The following is an 18,555-nucleotide window of genomic DNA, read 5'->3' as shown; positions in this document are numbered from 1 at the left end:
GCTGTTTTTGAAGAAAAACGGTGCGATTTGGTAATATTTAGAATTATGATTAAGCTATTCCAAATTCTAATTTAGAGAGGGGAATATTAGTGTGATTTTTATTAGTGTGAAGGTGGGGAGGGGGGGTTACGACCCCAAAGACCCCCCAAAATGCACCATTGAATACTGTCTGTAAATATCTGGTCGGACGTTTACACCACCATATTTTTCTGTGCAATTCAGAAGAAAAGGGCCGCATTTTGTTTTTTGTTTCGGTGATTTTATCATTTTGTGCCCTGAATTGAGAAAGGTAAGTAGCTTTGCAGGTTATGTAGACAAAGGAAATATAACTAGAATGTTTTCAAAGGTGTGTGATTTGACTTTGAGCTTGTAAGCAGTGATCCTGCACCTTGAACAATAATTTTCTTATTAAATTTGATTGTAGATATGAAGATTTTCTGAAAACTATCCTTTCATTTAAAGATAAATAACAGCAAAATAGTGTTTTTCTGTTTTTTTTTTACTAATTTTTAAATTTTATTTCAAGAGGAATGTTTTTTTCATTTTGCCGACCTCTGGTTCAATTGATACTATGGAATCTGATTTGAGGTACTGTTATAATCTCAAAATGGCCACGGAATGGAAAGGTGTGGAAGTTTTGATGTGGAAGTAAGATATCGACAGGGGTGGATTCAGGATTATTTATTTATGTATTTTAAATCCATATTCTTAGAAAACAGAAGGGATTTGTACTTTCAGTAGACTGCTTAAAAAAAATTCTCCATGCATCACGTGACTTTAAAATTGGACCTTTTCCATCATTTCTAAAGCTTGGCTTTAATATATATATATATGTTTGACAGCTTTGCAGCTTTGTTTCCTGTATGGTGTCTGTTTTTTGGCCAGCTTTGCTGTTTAGTCTAGTTTAATTATTTATTGATTGTTTTTGTGTGAATACTGTCTAGACAAAATGTGGGTGTCAAGTTTTATCCACAGTTTTGCATAATGTGCTGTTATTGAAACATTGAAAAGTAATCCATTAAAGGCGCATTCCTCATGATTTTCCTGCCAAAATGAATTGTTAGAGGTTATTTCCATGTGTTTGAAATCCCCCACAGCCATATGTATATCTTGTAAGCTTTTTATGTTTCCTCAATTCCGACTCTAGAGACCCCAAGACAACAGAGACCCCTTAAATAAGGGTCATTGTGTCATAATTATCTTCTCTGCCTCCTTGAGTAGCCATTGCCAACTTGCAACATCTCTATTAAACATGGTGCAAGGACGCTATTTAAAACTACTCCTCATTTTCTTGTGTGGAAAGAAGGCAATGCTTGTGACCACAAATGTCATTTATTATGACTGCTTAGTCATTTTAACTAAAGTCTTCAATTAATGGAATAAAACATGGAATCCAAATACTAGGACAGGCCTTGCTCTTTACCCAGAAAAATTTATTTTGGTAAGAAAGTCCAATTGAGTAGCCCTTTATCTCTATTGGCAACATAGAACATAAAAAAGTACCAAATGCAATGCCGTCAATGTTTTATTTTCATCTGTATGACACAAAATTCATACACTAAATTCAATGCTTCTGTAAAGAAATATTTCTTCCATCTGTGATTCTAAATAATAATACAGCTCTAGTTACCTTTTTTAGCAACAACTTCATGATATTGATTTTGGGAAAGTTTATACAGTGGTCCCTGCAAGAAATGAAAAAGTAAATGAGCAGTGTGATTTCATTTTGGTTCATTCATAATAAACCATTAAATATCTTAATGTATACTTCTTTTGCAAAAGAAAAAAAAAATAATGATAAAAAAAATAAAAATAATAATAATAATAATAAGTATAAAATAAATAAATTAAAAAAACTCTATCTTTAAGATAATGATAAAACAATGGTCGTTAAATGTTCGTTATTGAGTTCCTTACATTGAACAATTTTTTCAAAACTTTAGATGTGTAAACTGCAGACTACTAGTACCTGCAAATATTGTGCTGCTCATATTAAATAAATCAGGCTAAACATATACTTAATTGCAGGATCAAACCTTCATGCTTTATAAAACACAACAGCAATTTAATCAAAATGTTAATTACATACCATGGATCATTTGTCACAATACATGTTTTACCTAAAATTGAGTAAATTGAAAAAATATGAAGTTGATTAAGCTTTGATTATTTAAAATCACATATTTCTGACCCATTCAATCATCTGAATAATTCGTGGAACTCGTGGAACTCACTGTTGCAAGTAAATCCGTCCCCTTCATAACCTTGATTGCAAACACATTTGCGGCCCATAGCTTCAAAGCACTGATCAGTAGGCAATATTTGAGACGTATTTGAATCAATACACATGGCATTTGTATCACACTTCTCTGGAAATAAATTCAAAAAAGAAAAACAGTAAATTGACATCATTCAGCTTATAATCAGCATCATCATATATCTTGCTTACACGATATAATATCATCATTTTTATTAAAGAGGAAGTCATCTGGTCCCGGTCATGAAAACAAGTTTGCTTATGTGTACCTTTAAGGGTAAGGTCATCCTTAATTATCATCCAGATACCGAAAAATGAGTTTTTTCCTGCATCTAATTGTTCAATAATGCATCCATCTTTGTGCTGGTTCAAAACAATAAAAATCCCCTTGAAAATATAAAATATCAGCATTTATTAGTATCGCTGCAATGTATATCAGCATAGGTAATTCCAATGTAATCATCAGTTTAACACTGCTCTATTTTGACCTGAGATAGGAATCGGTGTGAGGCGTAACTCCATCCCTGAAGACTTTATCACAAAAAATGTGCCAAGGTCACCGGATTGTAGCCATCATTTTTGTTTTAATGGTTTCATTTGGGAGTTATGAGCCCCTAACTACAGATTTTCATTAAACAATGGCAAGGTTTCTTGCTAAAGGTAACAATATCCTTAAGCAGCTAAAACTTACTTAACTGGCGTCAGAGTTTGGATTAAACAGTGCCAAATATTGGGGCTGTTGATAGTGCTGTCATTCTTTTAATTTTATGCTTTAAACAAATTTTCTGCTTCCTTACTCTTTCATGGGCTTAGGAACTATAAAATTCATCAATTTATTACACTCTTCTATTCAATTTAATTTCTGTACGTTTTCAATATTAGGATGTTATGAAGTGTATGTCTTATGAATATATATATATATATATATATATATATATATATATATATATATATATATATATATATATATAATATTTTTTAAGAATTAAAATACCAGCAGCTGAGTAAGTCAAATGTCTCTTCAGGGTGTATAGACATACATGCACTTATGCAATCAGTTGACAGGTTTAAGAAATGGATGTCAATTTGTAATGATTCATGTGACATACAGTTACTCAAGATCAATTAAATGAGAAGACATTTATTAAGGATAATATATTCTTTTTATTCATTTAAAAATGGTGTGCTATCTAATAAGTTTTGTTATCAACGTATATCTAGGAGTCATTTGGTACCCATTCTGGTACACCTCTATACACATACAGCATTGGTAAAAAAGGTTGTCCCACCCCCATTTCCATGTACTTTTATTTACTAATGATCACCTTACAGCCGAAAATTGTTAGAAATAGCGCTTTTTATTACAGATACCGTGTCCTACATGATTAATGGTTAAAAAAATACAGAATAGTAAAAATATACGCATTTTATACCATTTAGTAAAATTTATAAAATGTACCCCCTCAAATCCACTGTTTCACTGTGACTTCTAGAGATGTAAAGAAATGTCTATTTTAATAGATTTAAAAATTGAAAAGATGCCATCAAATGTCACCAAATACAGACACCATTAGTATTAGGGTGTGCTTGTTAAAGGTCACGTGCCTAACAGCATAAGCGTCTACTGTGTACTGCAATTATCTCCTGTAGACGGCGCGACAAGCCTTCAACACAGGTAACAATTCTGTTATGTGGGATATTGTCCCATTCATCTAAAACAAGTTGGGGGAGTTGGTCCACGTTTTTATGGGTTTGGTTCTCCTTTGCATTGCACACTCCAATTCATGTCACAGTTGATTAGTACGTTTAATATCAGGGTTCAAATATGGTGGTTCCATCCTTAGAGCATTGTGCTTCTTCAACAAACACTTGCCAGGCGAGAGGTGTGAGCAAGTGTGCAGTCATGATAAAGCATGGAGTATACCCCAAAGTCGGTTCTTAAAGATGGAATGAAATATCAGCTAAGAATGCTACGTTCAGTGATCCCACAGGCACCTGAACCTGGCCATCCATCACTGGAAGGAAGTCGGTTTTGATGCAGAATCAAATTATTTCTTGTATCCCATTCATGGTCAAATGAGGGCCCCTAGACATGTTAAAAAATGCCTCTTGGAAGGGTGTGTGTAGGATAATATTGCCTGAGGTGTTAGATCAGTCCGCATTTGGAGAACATTCCAAGCCCATGGTATTAGTACATTGTTCCTTTTGGTACAAAATGTAACAGCGGCATTTTACTGTAACATTCTCAACAGAAATCTCACTCCATTTCCAAGAAGTGGCTTCAGGGATGCTACTGTCTTCATTGTGACAACGCACTTGCTCACAGCTCTCGTCTGGCAAGCAATTTGTTGCAGAATCAAAGGGCTCTGAGGATGAGACAACCATCTTTGAGCCCTGATATTAATCCTACTGAGCACCTGTGGCATTAATTGGAATGTGCACTACTTTACAGATAAGATCAAGAGCATTCGAAATGGTCTCATTTCGTATTCTTCTGTAGAAATCTCAGAAACCCCAGTTACCTGTACTCATGCAGTATTGACTGAGTTTTCACCTGTATCAGAAGAAGATGTTTTAGCATTAATGAAAAGCATGAATTCTAAATCTTCTGCCTTAGATCCTGTGCCAACACATATTATCAAAGAGTGCATTACTGTTCTGGCCCCAGTTATTTTAAAGATAGTGAATCTCTCTTTTACAACAGGCATCTTCCCATCCAACTGCAAAACAGCAATTGTTAGACCCTTGTTAAAAAAAACAAGGCCTGTGCAAACAAGTGTTTAAAAATTATCGACCAATATCAAAATTGCCCTTCTTAGGGAAGTTTCTTGAGAAAATGGCATGTATACAACTGAATAACTATCTAGCTCATAACAGTCTATATGGCAAGTTTCAATCAGCTTATAGAGAAGGACATAGCACAGAAACAGCTCTCCTAAGGGTTCATAATGACATCATGCTTTCCTTAGACAAACAAAAAGATGATATTTTAGTCCTTTTAGATCTGTCTGCTGCATTCGACACCATTGACCACAACATACTTCTGCACAAACTACAGTACTGATTTGGAGTAAATGATCTAGCACTTAATTGGTTAACCTCATATCTAAAAGATGGAACACAAAAGGTGTCAATTGAGTGGTTGCTATCAGAGCCCACTATTTTAGAGTATGGTGTCCCTCAGGGGTCTGTGCTAGGTCCATTGCTCTTCTCATTGTATATGCTACCAATACAAGACATAATAGTTAAACGTGGTCTCAACACTGTCATTTTTGCTGATGACACTCAAATTCATGTCACAAGTGAAAGTAATCGCTCCATGGCTATCACCTCAATAGAAACTTGTCTAGTTGAGATTCGGAATTGGATGAAAACAAACATGCTAGCACTAAATGATGGAAAAACTGAACTAATATGGTTTACATCAAGGTCAAAGTCAGACAGTGGAAATGCAATGAAATCTGATATTTGTATCGGTGGTGTCAACATCAATCCATCTAGCTATGTGAAAGATTTAGGTGTCACCTTTGATCAGTATGCAACTATGGATAGACGGATCTCTGAAATTTGTAAATCGGCATCATACTCACTTTGGCGAATTAGTAAGATACGTGACTTACTGACTGGACAAAACTTCAACTGAAAAACTAGTCCATGCTTTCATTACTTCTAAGCTTGATTATTGCAACAGTCTCTTATATGGTTTAGGCAAAAATCATCTGAACAAACTTCAATTAATTCAAAATTCTGCAGCTAGGCTGGTAACTAAAATGGGATGGAACAGCCGAGAGCATATAACACCTGTTTTGATGGAACTTCACTGGCTTCCAGTAAGAGAGAGAATTTTATTTAAAATTGTATGTGTCATTTTTAAAGCAGTCACTGAGAATAAACCACTTTATATCTCAGAACTTATGAAGCAACATCAGCATGGAAGAGTTACCAGGTCTTCAACTTTTAGTCATTTACTTTTAGAACACAGTGTCTTAGAGAAAAAAGCTGGTAAATTTTAAGGTGAAAGAGCATTTATGATATATGCACCCAAAGTTTGGAACACCTTACCCTCTGAAATACGAGCAGCAGGTGACATAGATACTTTTAAAAAGCTTTTGAAGACTCATATTTTTAGAATCGCCTATCAGTAACTATCATATAATTAATTTTAGTTTTTAATAAGGTGTACTGTAATTTTATGATTAATTTTAAATGTTGTCACTTTAGTTTCTTATCATTTTAGAATATGAAATATTTGGTTCTTTAAATTAGCTCTTAGTCCTTTAAAATTGTAATGTGTTCTTATACTAGTATTGTGTTATTTAGCTCTTTTAAGTGAATGTTGTAAGGCGCATTGAGATTTTTAATTTTTAGAAAAATAAATTATTATTATTAAAGGGATAATAACTCTTCATATGAGATCTATATTTCACAATAAAAACATTGTGAATAACTCATAGAAATATAATATATTCTGTTTAACCACAAAAACGGCAGTTATAGCTATTATTCTGATATCTGAGCTTGTCTTTAGACCACGTGACCTCCATTGATGGCTCTACTCTGTTAAAATCTCTTAAGACCCTATTGTAACATTTCTTTGGAGGACTTTACTAGCGATTCTTAAGAGATTTTAACAAAAAACCAAACTTTTTACAAAAAAACCAGGGACTAACTTTGAATGTAAAAAAGGATTCATTAACCATTGGTAAGTATGGGAAAATTGTTGTTCACTCCAGGAAAATTCATTTTTTGGCCGAAACGAAGACTTATTATCACTTTAAGTGATTCCCAAATAGTCTGGACAGATCCCGCCAAGCTCTTTAGGATGAATGGGACAATATCCCCCATAATAGAATTGTTACCCATGTTGAAGGCTTGTCGCGCCATCTACAGGAGATAATTGCAGTACGCGGTAGATGCACACGCTGTTAGGCACGTGACCTTTATTGAGCACACCCTAATGCTAATTGTGTTTGAATTTGGTGACATTTGATGGCATCTTTTCAATTTAATAGACATTTCTTTACATCTCTAGAAGTCACAGTGAAACAGTGGATTTGAGGGGGCATCTCTTATAATTTTTACTAAATGGTATAAAATGTACATATTTTCACCACTATTTTGTATTCTTTTTAACCATTAATCACGTAGAACATGGTATCTGTTATAAAAAGGACTATTTCTAACAAGTTACAGCTGTGAGGTGCTCATTTGTAAATCAAAGTACATGGGAATGGGGGTGGGACAACCTTTTTGACCAATGCTGTATACAGGGTTACTACTTAATATGCAATATTTTTTATCATCGTGTTTGAGTGCTATTTAAAATTTTCTCGACTTGATTCACCAAAAAAGTATGTCGTTGAGTGATAAAAATATCCAGTCTTCTGTTGTGAGGTATTTGGGTCAATAATATCAAATCTGACATAAGATGTCATTCAAAATAAAGGAACACCCCCAGAAAACCATATCAACAGTTTGATGTCAGTATTAACTTAAAGCTAAAATATTAATGAAAATTGTAGCCTCCGGGCAAGGATATGTTACACAGGTAAAGAACTTATTACAGTAAATCATGAAAAGTCATCAACAGTATGACCTCCAGCAGCCGCTTGCAGCGCCCTCATCTTATATGGCATACCCTGTGATAAGTTTTTCAGAATTTGGATGGGGATATCATTCCACGTAGTGATATTTGCCTGTCGCTGTTCATCACTATTTACCGGCCGATGACCATAGCTATTAATTCTGTTAGTTACTTCCACCCACAGATTTTCAATTGGGTTCATATCTGGGGAGTTTGCAGGCCAGTGCAGTTGCTGAACCCATTGGTTTTGAAGAAAAACAGTGATTCTGCGAGCTCGATGTGGGGGTGCATAGTCGTCATGGTACACAAAGTTGTTCCTGAAGATGACTCTTACAAAGGGAAGCATTGTTTGCTGTAGACTGTCTCTGTAGGAATCCTGGTTGAGGTTGCCTCCTAGAAAAAAACAACTGGTTTTGGGCACCGGCATGAAATGCTCCCCAAACAGAGACGTTACCACCCCCTGCTTACACCCTAGGCAGTACACAATCATCATTTTATGCCTCTAGTACACGTCGGCAAACACGGACCCGACCATCAACCCTAAAAAATCCATATCTGGCATCATCACTGAAAATGACGTGATTCCAGTGTTTTGGCTGCAAACGCACGTGGTCTCCAGCCCATTGCAGACGTCGCTGTATATGACCTGCTGTTAACAGTGGTTTCCCTACTGGTCTATGTGCAAAATAACCGGCTTGCAGTAATCTCCTGTTCACGATGGACCTTGGAACGGGCGTTTGAATGACATTCTGCCACTCTTTTTTGAGGACACTGGTTGTCTTTGTACGACCAGCACAGCGCACTCCAAGGAGAAGGTGAACCTGTCTTCTTGGTGTGATACGCGGACATCCTGGTCGAGGTATTGGAGTAGGTGCCCCTATTGTAACATTTCTTTGGAGGACTTTACTAGCGATTCCTGATAAACGCTGAATTGCCTGACAATGGCTGTCCGTTTCTGGCCATTTTCTCTGACAGCAAGAATCCCATAGTAAACTGCGTTGCTTAGCTGTCGAACCATATCTTCTCTAAGGTACCTGTCAAGTTTCAGAGTGATCCCTTTGTTGCTTCTCTAAATACAGCCCAAAGATTAACCAAACCCATGCATTTTTATACGAGGGCAGAAATTGCTGAAAAGACCACCCCTCACATTTCTGACCACAGAACATGCAACTGCATGCATCAATTGTTTCAAGAGTTGTGTGGTAATTAGGTAACACACTTGCCTACACAGGGAGTGACAACTCAGTTTTGGATTTAAAATAGTTAGAGAGAAAATAAATATTTTATAGAAAATTTACTCGCCAAAAAATGATACTCCATATTAAGTAGTAACCCTGTATGTATATCAGTACAAGTAAATTAATATGATCCACCTTGCTATCAAGTCAATACCTCATCTAGTACACATAAATGTATTTATTTTGCTTGAAGATAAAGATATTTGTATAGAAAGAGAGATTTATATGGGGAAACAAGAGGGGATAGATAAATAAAGGTCTGAGAACCATGCCTCACTGACAAGTAATATTTCAGATATAAACTTGTAGAGCCTGGGTAGCTAATTTCTGACCCTATTACATGTAGTAATGTGAGGAATTTATAAAACTTACTGATACAATTAACTCCGTCCCCTCCATATCCATGATTGCAAACACATTTGAATCCAAGATCTTCATTGCAGTGGTCACTAGGCCCTCTTTCACAACTGCCTGCATTAATACATGTGGCATTTGCCCCACAGCTCCCTGTAAATAAGATTTTGAAAATGCAAATTGATAATATTGCAGGATCAAACCTTCATGCTTTATAAAACACAACAGCAATTTAATCAAAATGTTAATTTTATACCATGGATCGTTTGTCACAATACATGCATTACCTAAAATTGAATAAATTGATAAAATATGAAGTTGATTAAGCTTTGATTATTTAAAATCACATATTTCTGACCCATTCAATTATCTGAAGAATTCGTGGAACTCACTGTTGCAAGTAAATCCGTCCCCTTCATAACCTTGATTGCAAACACACTTGCAGCCCATAGCTTCAAAGCACTGGTCAGGAGGCAATATTTGAGACGTTCTTAAATGAACACACATGGCATTTGCCCCACACTTCTCTGGAAATAAATTCAAAAAAGAAAAATAGTAAATTGACATCATTCACTATACATCAGCATCATCATATATCTTGCTTACACAATATAATGTTATCATTTTTATTAAAGAGAAAGTCATCTGATCCCGGTTCTGAAAACAATTTTGCTTATGTGAACTTTTAAGGGTATGGTCACCCTTAATTATCATCCAGATACCGAAAAATGAGTTTTTTCTTGCATCTAATTGTTCAATAATGCATCTATCTTTGTGCCGGTTCAAAACAATAAAAATCCCCTTGAAAATATAAAATATCAGCATTTATATTTTTTGCTGCAATGTATAAGCATAGGTAATTCAACTTTTACTATCAGTTTAACACATTTCTATTTTGAGGTGAGAAAGAAACTGGTATGAGGCGTAACTTCCTCCCTTAAGATTTTATCACAAAAAATGTGCCAAGGTCACCAGATTGTAGCCATCATTTTTGTTTTAATGGTTTCATTTGGGAGTTATGAGCCCCTAATTACAGATTTTCATTAAACAATGGCAAGGTTTCTTGCAAAAGGTAACAATATCCTTAAGCAGCTAAAACTTACTTAACTGGCGTCAGAGTTTGGATTAAACAGTGCCAAATATCGGGGCTGTTGTTAGTGCTGTCATTCTTTTAATTTTATGCTTTAAACAAATTTTCTGTTTCCCAACCCTTTCATGGGCTTAGGAGCTATAAAATTTATCAATTTATTGCAGTTTTCTATTCAATTTAATTTCTGTACATTTTCAATATTAGGATGTTATGACGTGGATATCTTATATATATATATATATATATATATATATTTTTTTTTTTTTTAAGATAAAATACCAGTAGCTGAGTCAAATGTCTCTTCCAGGTGTATAGACATACATGCACTAATCCAATCAGTTGACAGGTGTAAGAAATGGACGTCAGTTTGTATTGATTCACGTGACACACAGTTACTCAAGATCAATTAAATGAGAAGACATTTGTTAAGGATGATATCCTCTTTTCATTTATTTAGAAATGGTGTGCTATCTAATAAGTTTTGTTATCAACGTATATCTAGGAGTCATTTGGTACCCAGTCTGGTACACCTCTATTCTCGTATATGTATATCAGTACAGGTAAATTAATATGATCCACCTTGCTATCAAGTCAATACCTCATCTAGTACACATAAATGTATTTATTTTGCTTGAAGATAAAGATATTTGTATATAAAGAGAGATTTATATGGGGAAACAAGAGGGGATAGATAAATAAAGGTCTGAGAACCGTGCCTCATTGACAAGTAATATTTCTGATATAAACCTGTAGAGCCTAAGTAGCTAATTTCTGATCCTCTCAGTAATGTGAGGAATTTATAAAACTTACTGATACAATTAACTCCGTCCCCTCCATATCCATGATTGCAAACACATTTGAATCCTAGATCTTCATTGCATTGGTCACTAGGCCCTCTTTTACAACTTCCTGCATTAATACATGCGGCATTTGCCCCACACCTCCCTGTAAATAAGATTTTGAAAATGTAAATTGATAATATTGCTTCATTTTAATCATGATTTGACTTGCTTTAACATAACATCACTTAATCACTTGAATTATGTAAGTATGTTATCAAACAGGAAGTCTTCTGATACCAGTATGTAGAAACAAGTTTGCTTTTTCATGGCAGATGTATTGCTTGGAGGGTTCAGAAGATGGTTACCTCATGTAGATCAGGTAGTTACCAAGCATCAACAAATAAACCATTAAACAGGTCATTATGTGGCCTTGAGTTTTCTTTAAGCAACTTTACATAAATCGGACATGAACCATGGAATGGCAGATTGTGTTTTACGCATTATATGGTAGAATTATGAAAGTTTTCATTACAATATGCCTTATTAATTTAGATATTTGCATATTCCAGGTCTAAAACATTACATAATTTTTATTACTTGACATTATTTAAGGTTATATCATATTCACACCATTTATGTTACTTTCAGTAAAAGCAGTGTCACCAGCCAAATTTTGAGTACATACATATGTTTGTCCTTTACTTATGCTTTATTAACAGAGCATAATGTTTTCCTTCAAAAATATATGTTGATAACAAAATAACATTGAATAAATCAATGTAATGTTTCATGCAATATAAATATTGAACTGTTAGTTTGATCATTCTTAAAGGGAAAATAACTCTTCGTACGAGGTCTATATTTCACAATAAAAACATTGTGAATAACTCATAGAAATATAATGTATTCTATTTTACAGCAAAAACAGCAGTAATAGCTATTATTCTGATATCTGAGCTTGTCTTCAGACCACGTGACCTACACTGATGGCTATACTCTGTTATAATCTCTTAAGAGATTTTAACAAAAAAAAAAAAAAACAATACCATACTTGTTTGTCCTTTAATTATGCTTTAAACAGAGCATAATATTTCCTTCAAAGATATGTTGATAACAAAGTAACATTGAAAACATCAATGTTACGTTTCAGCTAATAAAAATATTGAAGTGTTAGTTTGATCTCTCCTAAACTATATGCCTAAGCATTTCATTACATAAACCCTTTAAATATATGCTTATTTACCCCTTTGGTACGTTCCAAGAGAGCTGGAGATAGTTGAGAATGCTTTACTGCCAAATAAAAAGAACCTGCAGGATTCATTTGTATACCGAGCGAGACCCAGATGGAAGCTGTTTGTGTAATGAAATGGAAAGCTTGAGGCAAGTAATTCTACGTCGGGGTAGTACATTTGTGACTGCCCAACTAGAAAAGCAGTCCCCTTTGCAGTCTGCTTGCAGTCTCCTTTACAGTCTCCCTATGGAGCCTGCCTTGCAGTCTCCCTAGAAGTCCCTGCTCCCATGGCAGTCTCTTTTGCGGGTATCCTTAAATATGGAGGGAGTCCCCTTGGCAGTCTTAATTTGCATTTTTGGAACGCGCTGCCAGGGGGACTGCAAGGGCAGTCCCTCCCCTAACGAAAAAGTCCTATAGGATCCTATAAGATCACAACCACAAACAGAATTCAAAGTGCTGGGTGAAAGATTAACACTTTCCAAGGCTCTATGGATCCTCTATGGATTCCTGACATAGCTTCTGGCTTAGATTTTTGAAACAGCTCAACGGTTGCCCGCTTAATACTGTGCTATGTATAGTTATTTGACCTGATTGAGCAAGCTGTAGGCGAACTGTTTATATCAAGCTGACAGTTAAGATAAACATGCCCCTGGCTTGAAATGAATTTGGCCTATTGAAAGTTACCAGTTAATTTTAATCACAAGCCCAACTTAATTTGATGCTAACTAACCATTCTCCAACATTGGCACAACGTATTGTATGAGTTTAATAATAGAATCGTAATAGAATTATATTAACAAATGTTTTAAGCTTTTAACTTATTCCCAAGGGAAAATTACAAATGTGACCAGTAAAGGTCTTCAGTCCCATGAGTCACACCTTAAAAAGATGCAGAAAATAGGTCATTTTCTCAATTTTGATACAATATTAAATAATACTTATAACAGCACAACCAAGACTTAAAGGGATAATAACTCTTTGTATGAGATCTACATTTGTATATTCTACAATAAGACATTGTAAAAAACTCATAGAAATATAATATATTCTGTTTTACCACAAAAATGGCAGTTATAACTATTATTCTGATATCTGAGCTTGACATTGCACCATGAGACCTCCACAGATGGATATACTCTGTTATAATCTCCTAAGAGATTATTACAAAAAAGAAAAAAACTTTTTAGAAAAAATTCACGGACTAACTTTGAATGTAGAAATTGATTCATTTACCATTTTTAATTATGGGAAAATTGTGGTTTACTCCAGGAAAATTCAATTTTTGGCCAAAACGAACAGTTATTATCCCTTTAAATTTAATCATTCACAACAGGTAACGTGGTGAAAAAAATTACATTTTCAGGACCATATGTGAGAGTTCAAATTCACATAATGAAAATCTCAATATGTGAAAAATGATGACAGTGCATAAAATAATATTACATAATGTTTAAAGACATAAAAATAAATACAACTGCTCATGTGGAAATACGGAAAATGCACAGCACTTCTGGAGGATGGGACTTAGAAGACACATTTTGAAGATGCTAGTGTTTGAAAAATAATAAAATTTTTTTTAAAGAAAACATAACAAAAAATTCCAATAAAGCTGCTATTCAAACTTTTAATCTAGCTGTATTAACATGATATGAATAACCCCACTGAGTTTGAGAAAAATAAGGTATTGTTATTCATCTATAGCATGTTGGCATAACACAATTTTTTTCTGTTGTAAATTTATTTGCAATATTAAACAACATTTACCTGCATAATTATCACCAAATCCTAATTATGTGACACAGTTAAGAAAGCTAAACCTATGGGACTTAACAGGGAAATCTCAACAGAGTGTTCTATGTAATCTCATTTAATGGCCAATTGAAAATTAATTACTAGGCAAGACTTTATTGACCTTAATTTAATTAGCGATCACCCAAGGGACAATTCCATAGACTGCCATCCATACAGTATCATCATATAGCACTCTATAGAACTGCATTGCTTACAAAACAGAAAACAATCACACTGATTTTCCAACACAAGATGCACTTTTCAGTAAGTACCACAAGTAACATGGTTTTCCTTTGATGGTCATCAGTGTCCAAAAAAGTTTTTTTTCCATTTTGATGCAATATTACATAATGCTTAACAGTATAATAACCATCAATTTTAAATAATAAAATAAAAGTATCATGGATATTCAGAAAATGTGACATGAAAAGGTCTTCAAGGCCATGGAAGTTAAGAGTCACACCTTCAAAATGCCAAAATGTAAACAAGAGACAACTGTACTGAAATGATTTTCTTACCATTTTCAGCACCTTTTTTACATAAAACAAAATAATCAATTTACTGTCATTTTTAAATGATCAACTAAAAAAATTGTTGACATAGGAAAAATATCAGTAGAACAATTTTAAATGTCTAATTTGCTCCATTCAGAGATTCTGAACATAGTGAATGATTGAATCTGACAAACTGTAAAGATATGATTTTATTTCCATTTTTGACACTTTATTACAAAATACACAATAACAGGTTTACTATCATTTTTATATAATCAACTAACAATATTGTAAAGATGCAGAAAATGTCAAAAGAACAACTTTACATATCTAATTAGTTACAAAATGAGACTGTTAATGTGCCTGAGGAAAAAACACTTATATACAAAAAAATGCATAACTTCACCAAAACTTAACAAACCAAGCTTATTTTCAAGACATAATCTGTATTTTAGTAACACTGGTCATTCCTGCAAATTTCAAGACAATTGGCCAATCAATTTTCCTTAAAATGTGTAATAGGTGTTGCATATATGCTGAAAAAGTGAAAAAACAGCATAACTTCCCTAAAAATGACCTGATCGTGCTGATTTTTGAACTTGACCTGCCTATTATGAATATTCATCAATTCTGTAAGTTTCAAGGCAAAAGGTAAAACAGTTTTCCACTTATCATGTTTTCAGTGTTGCATATATGCTGAAAAAAGTGAAAAAGCAGCATAACTTCCCTAAAAATGGCCCGATAATGCTGATTTTCAAACTTGGCCTGCAGATTATGAATATTCATCAGTTCTGTAAGTTTCAAGCCAAAAGGTAAAATGGTTTTCCACTTATCGTGCTATCGGTGCTGCATATATGCTGAAAAAAAAATGAAAAAACAGCATAACTTCCCTAAAAGTGACCCGATCATGCTGATTTTCGAGCTTGACCTGCGTACTATAAATATTCATCAATTCTGTAAGTTTCAAACCAAAAGAGAAAACGGTTTTCCACTTATCACGTTATCAGTAAAAGTGCACGGCGACGACGACGATGACGACAGACGCAGGTGATGGCTATATGTACAGACACAGATGTGTCTGTACATAAAAATGGAAATTTATTCGATCTGAGTTACCGGCTTGGGCACGCGACTCGTAATACATGTCAATAGAAGTTTATAGCTCTTATCTAAAGTTAATCTCTTTATCTTATCTCCTTTAATTATAGTAAAGTCTCAATAAAAATACAAGTCTGTCACGCAAAGTTAGGTATAAAATCAGGCTGCGACCTGGCAATAAACGAGTTTTGATTTTTGTAACTAAACAGTGGCATTACTCTTCTCTCCGGGCATAACCCAAGTCGGGAATCGCGTACCGTACCTATAGGATCTTTCAACGGTGGATTAGAGCCCCTAGCGTCTAGATTATACCCGCGGTATATCTAAGAAGTTAGTACAGTATGCATGTTGTCTGGGTAAAAACTGTCCATGATATACAATTTTAGTCAGTTGCCGGTTTCGATATGAGAGCTATACAGGTATAGTGGTGTCAAGGTGTACACAATCCTCTGAAAATGTCAGTTATTTCAGTTTCGTTTGCAGTCTCCTGCAAAATGTTTAAGTTATTGCAGCCCCCTTTGCAGACTGCCTTCTCAAGGAGAAAGCACACTGGAGCCCCAGACTGCAAAAGAGCAGTCTCCCTGGCAGTCTCTATGGCAACCTGGGCTCCCATGGGCAGCGGGGTCTCCCGTTTTAGCTGGGTGGTATTGTTAACGTGGGGGCTGTAGCAATAGTCCAAAGGTTCAATAGTCCGAACGTTGATTGGTGCGAATGTTCACTACAAAACCTTTGGACCAACGATGCCTGTAAAGGGGTCACCACCCTAGTGGTTCAGGGGCTTATTTATTAGGCAGCCAAGTTCACAATAGTAAACCTGACCATTTATTATTTTTATTATGACTTGCGAGTAACCTGGGGTGGAAATGATTTATAACATTGAATATTTTCATCACATGGGGTATATCCCCATTAAATATAGTGCAGTTCATTTTCATTTACTTACGGTTGAGAGATATTTCAAAAATTGTTGCTGTTGCAGCTGTTTTTATACAGCAGACATTTCTGCCACAGCTGATACCTGTATGTAGAGACAGACATGTAATCAACAAAAGAAGATTATAAAATAGTTTATTTCACCCAATGAGGACTGCTGGCATTTTGTTGCGTTAAACTGCACAAATTCAACTATGTGCAGCCGTGCCTGAAGTCTTAGGCATTGTAATTATGTAAAAACTGTGTACACAGAACTTGGATGAAAACTTAACAAACAAATATTTCAGATACAGAATCTCAGTACAGGAAGTGTCATCAACTCCTACACACAGGCTCACTTATATTATCTACTATTCCACCCCATCATTTCCATTATTTTAAATCACATATTTCCAACCATTTCTATTATCTGATGAATTCATAAAACTTACTTGTGCAGTTTATTCCATCTCCTGCATAACCAGAATTGCAAACACATTTGTAGCCATTTACATGTACTGCTGGACATTCCCGAGTATGCAATATTTTAGATGTGCCTGGATGAATACACAGGGCATTTGCTCCACATGTCACTGTAAATTAAGTTCCAAAAAGAAAAATGTAAGTTGATATAGTTTACTTTTAATCAACATCATTATATGACTTGATTATATAAAATATCACTTAATCATTTGGTCACTTGAAATGTGTTAGGTATGTCATCTGAATGAGGTCTGTAGAAAAACATTTTATTTCTGGTGGGTGCATTGCCTAGAATAAATGAATTCTATTTTGGACCAACGACCATTATACATTTTTAATTTTAAGAATTTATGACTTTAAAAATTCAGTATCTGTCAAATTCACAATTTCCTCACTAAAAAGATAAACTCCTTTCCGTGTCATTACCAAACGCGTTCATCAACATTGAATAAATGGTACCACACATATACATGTTGTAAATGAAGCAGATCAGGAGGGTCAAATGCAATTGCTATATTTATTTACTTAACTTCTGTCATTGTTAATTTTTTGCATTATAACCTGGAACGTTTTGCTTTTATGTACAGCCCTTATAATCTTACCTAAGTCACAATAGTCTCCATGAAAATTAGCAGTACACTTGCATGCCTGTTTGTAACTATGATGTATATTATCATATGACATTATGCAAGTGCCATTATTAAAGCAGGGGTATTCGCCAGGGTCACATTTGTCTGAAAAGGAATTTTGTAATACCAATTACATGTTATACATGCTATTTCAGTTTGCAAAGTTTATATTTATGAAATTTTATGATATTAGTTATTTTAATAATTTCTTCCAAGATGCCATTTATTTACAATTATTATGAATCCCAGTTTCATTTCTCGCATAAATTTCTCGCAGAAATATTTGCTGTTATCTACTGTCTTTATAATAAAAGGTCGGCATATCCAGAATTTAGCAGGCAAAGCTTACCATAATGGCAAATTATTCCATAATAACGTATGGGACAACTGCACTCGAAGTCTAATCCAAATTCAGATCCATATCCAGTGCGATTGCAAGACCCACCATTACGGCAAGGGTTAGGCTCACATGCGTCTGAATTATGATTAAACTAAAGAGTGAACTTTGCTTATGAAATGCCAGATATATAATTAAATGATGTTTATCTATATAAACGTAATTTTGTTGCTATTTATTTTTGTAATTTTTCTTGCACCATTTATATATACTGA

General features: G+C 34.5%; 1 protein-coding gene across 2 annotated transcripts in view; it reads right to left on the bottom strand.

Moving 5' to 3' along the window:
- Positions 1–1,456: 1,456 nt before the first annotated feature.
- The window catches only part of LOC106179525 (uncharacterized), a 38,214-nt gene continuing 21,115 nt past the window's right edge, over positions 1,457–18,555 (bottom strand). The window contains exons 3-10 of one of the 2 annotated variants that reach the window (XM_087008229.1): positions 18,293–18,418; positions 17,917–18,048; positions 17,284–17,424; positions 11,334–11,468; positions 9,826–9,960; positions 9,452–9,586; positions 2,235–2,369; positions 1,457–1,685 (exon numbers count right to left, since the gene is read on the bottom strand). In XM_087008229.1, coding sequence (XP_086864355.1) covers positions 1,672–1,685; positions 2,235–2,369; positions 9,452–9,586; positions 9,826–9,960; positions 11,334–11,468; positions 17,284–17,424; positions 17,917–18,048; positions 18,293–18,418 — 953 coding nt within the window. In that variant the 3' untranslated portion in view covers positions 1,457–1,671. The remainder of the gene's footprint in view (positions 1,686–2,234; positions 2,370–9,451; positions 9,587–9,825; positions 9,961–11,333; positions 11,469–17,283; positions 17,425–17,916; positions 18,049–18,292; positions 18,419–18,555) is intronic. The other variant, XM_087008230.1, reaches the window with a different exon arrangement.

This window comes from Lingula anatina, chromosome 3, assembly GCF_051362555.1.
Source record: "Lingula anatina isolate TDL-2025a chromosome 3, LinAna3.0, whole genome shotgun sequence".
Taxonomy (NCBI): Eukaryota; Metazoa; Brachiopoda; class Lingulata; order Lingulida; family Lingulidae; genus Lingula; species Lingula anatina.
This window is presented reverse-complemented; position numbering and strand designations above follow the sequence as displayed.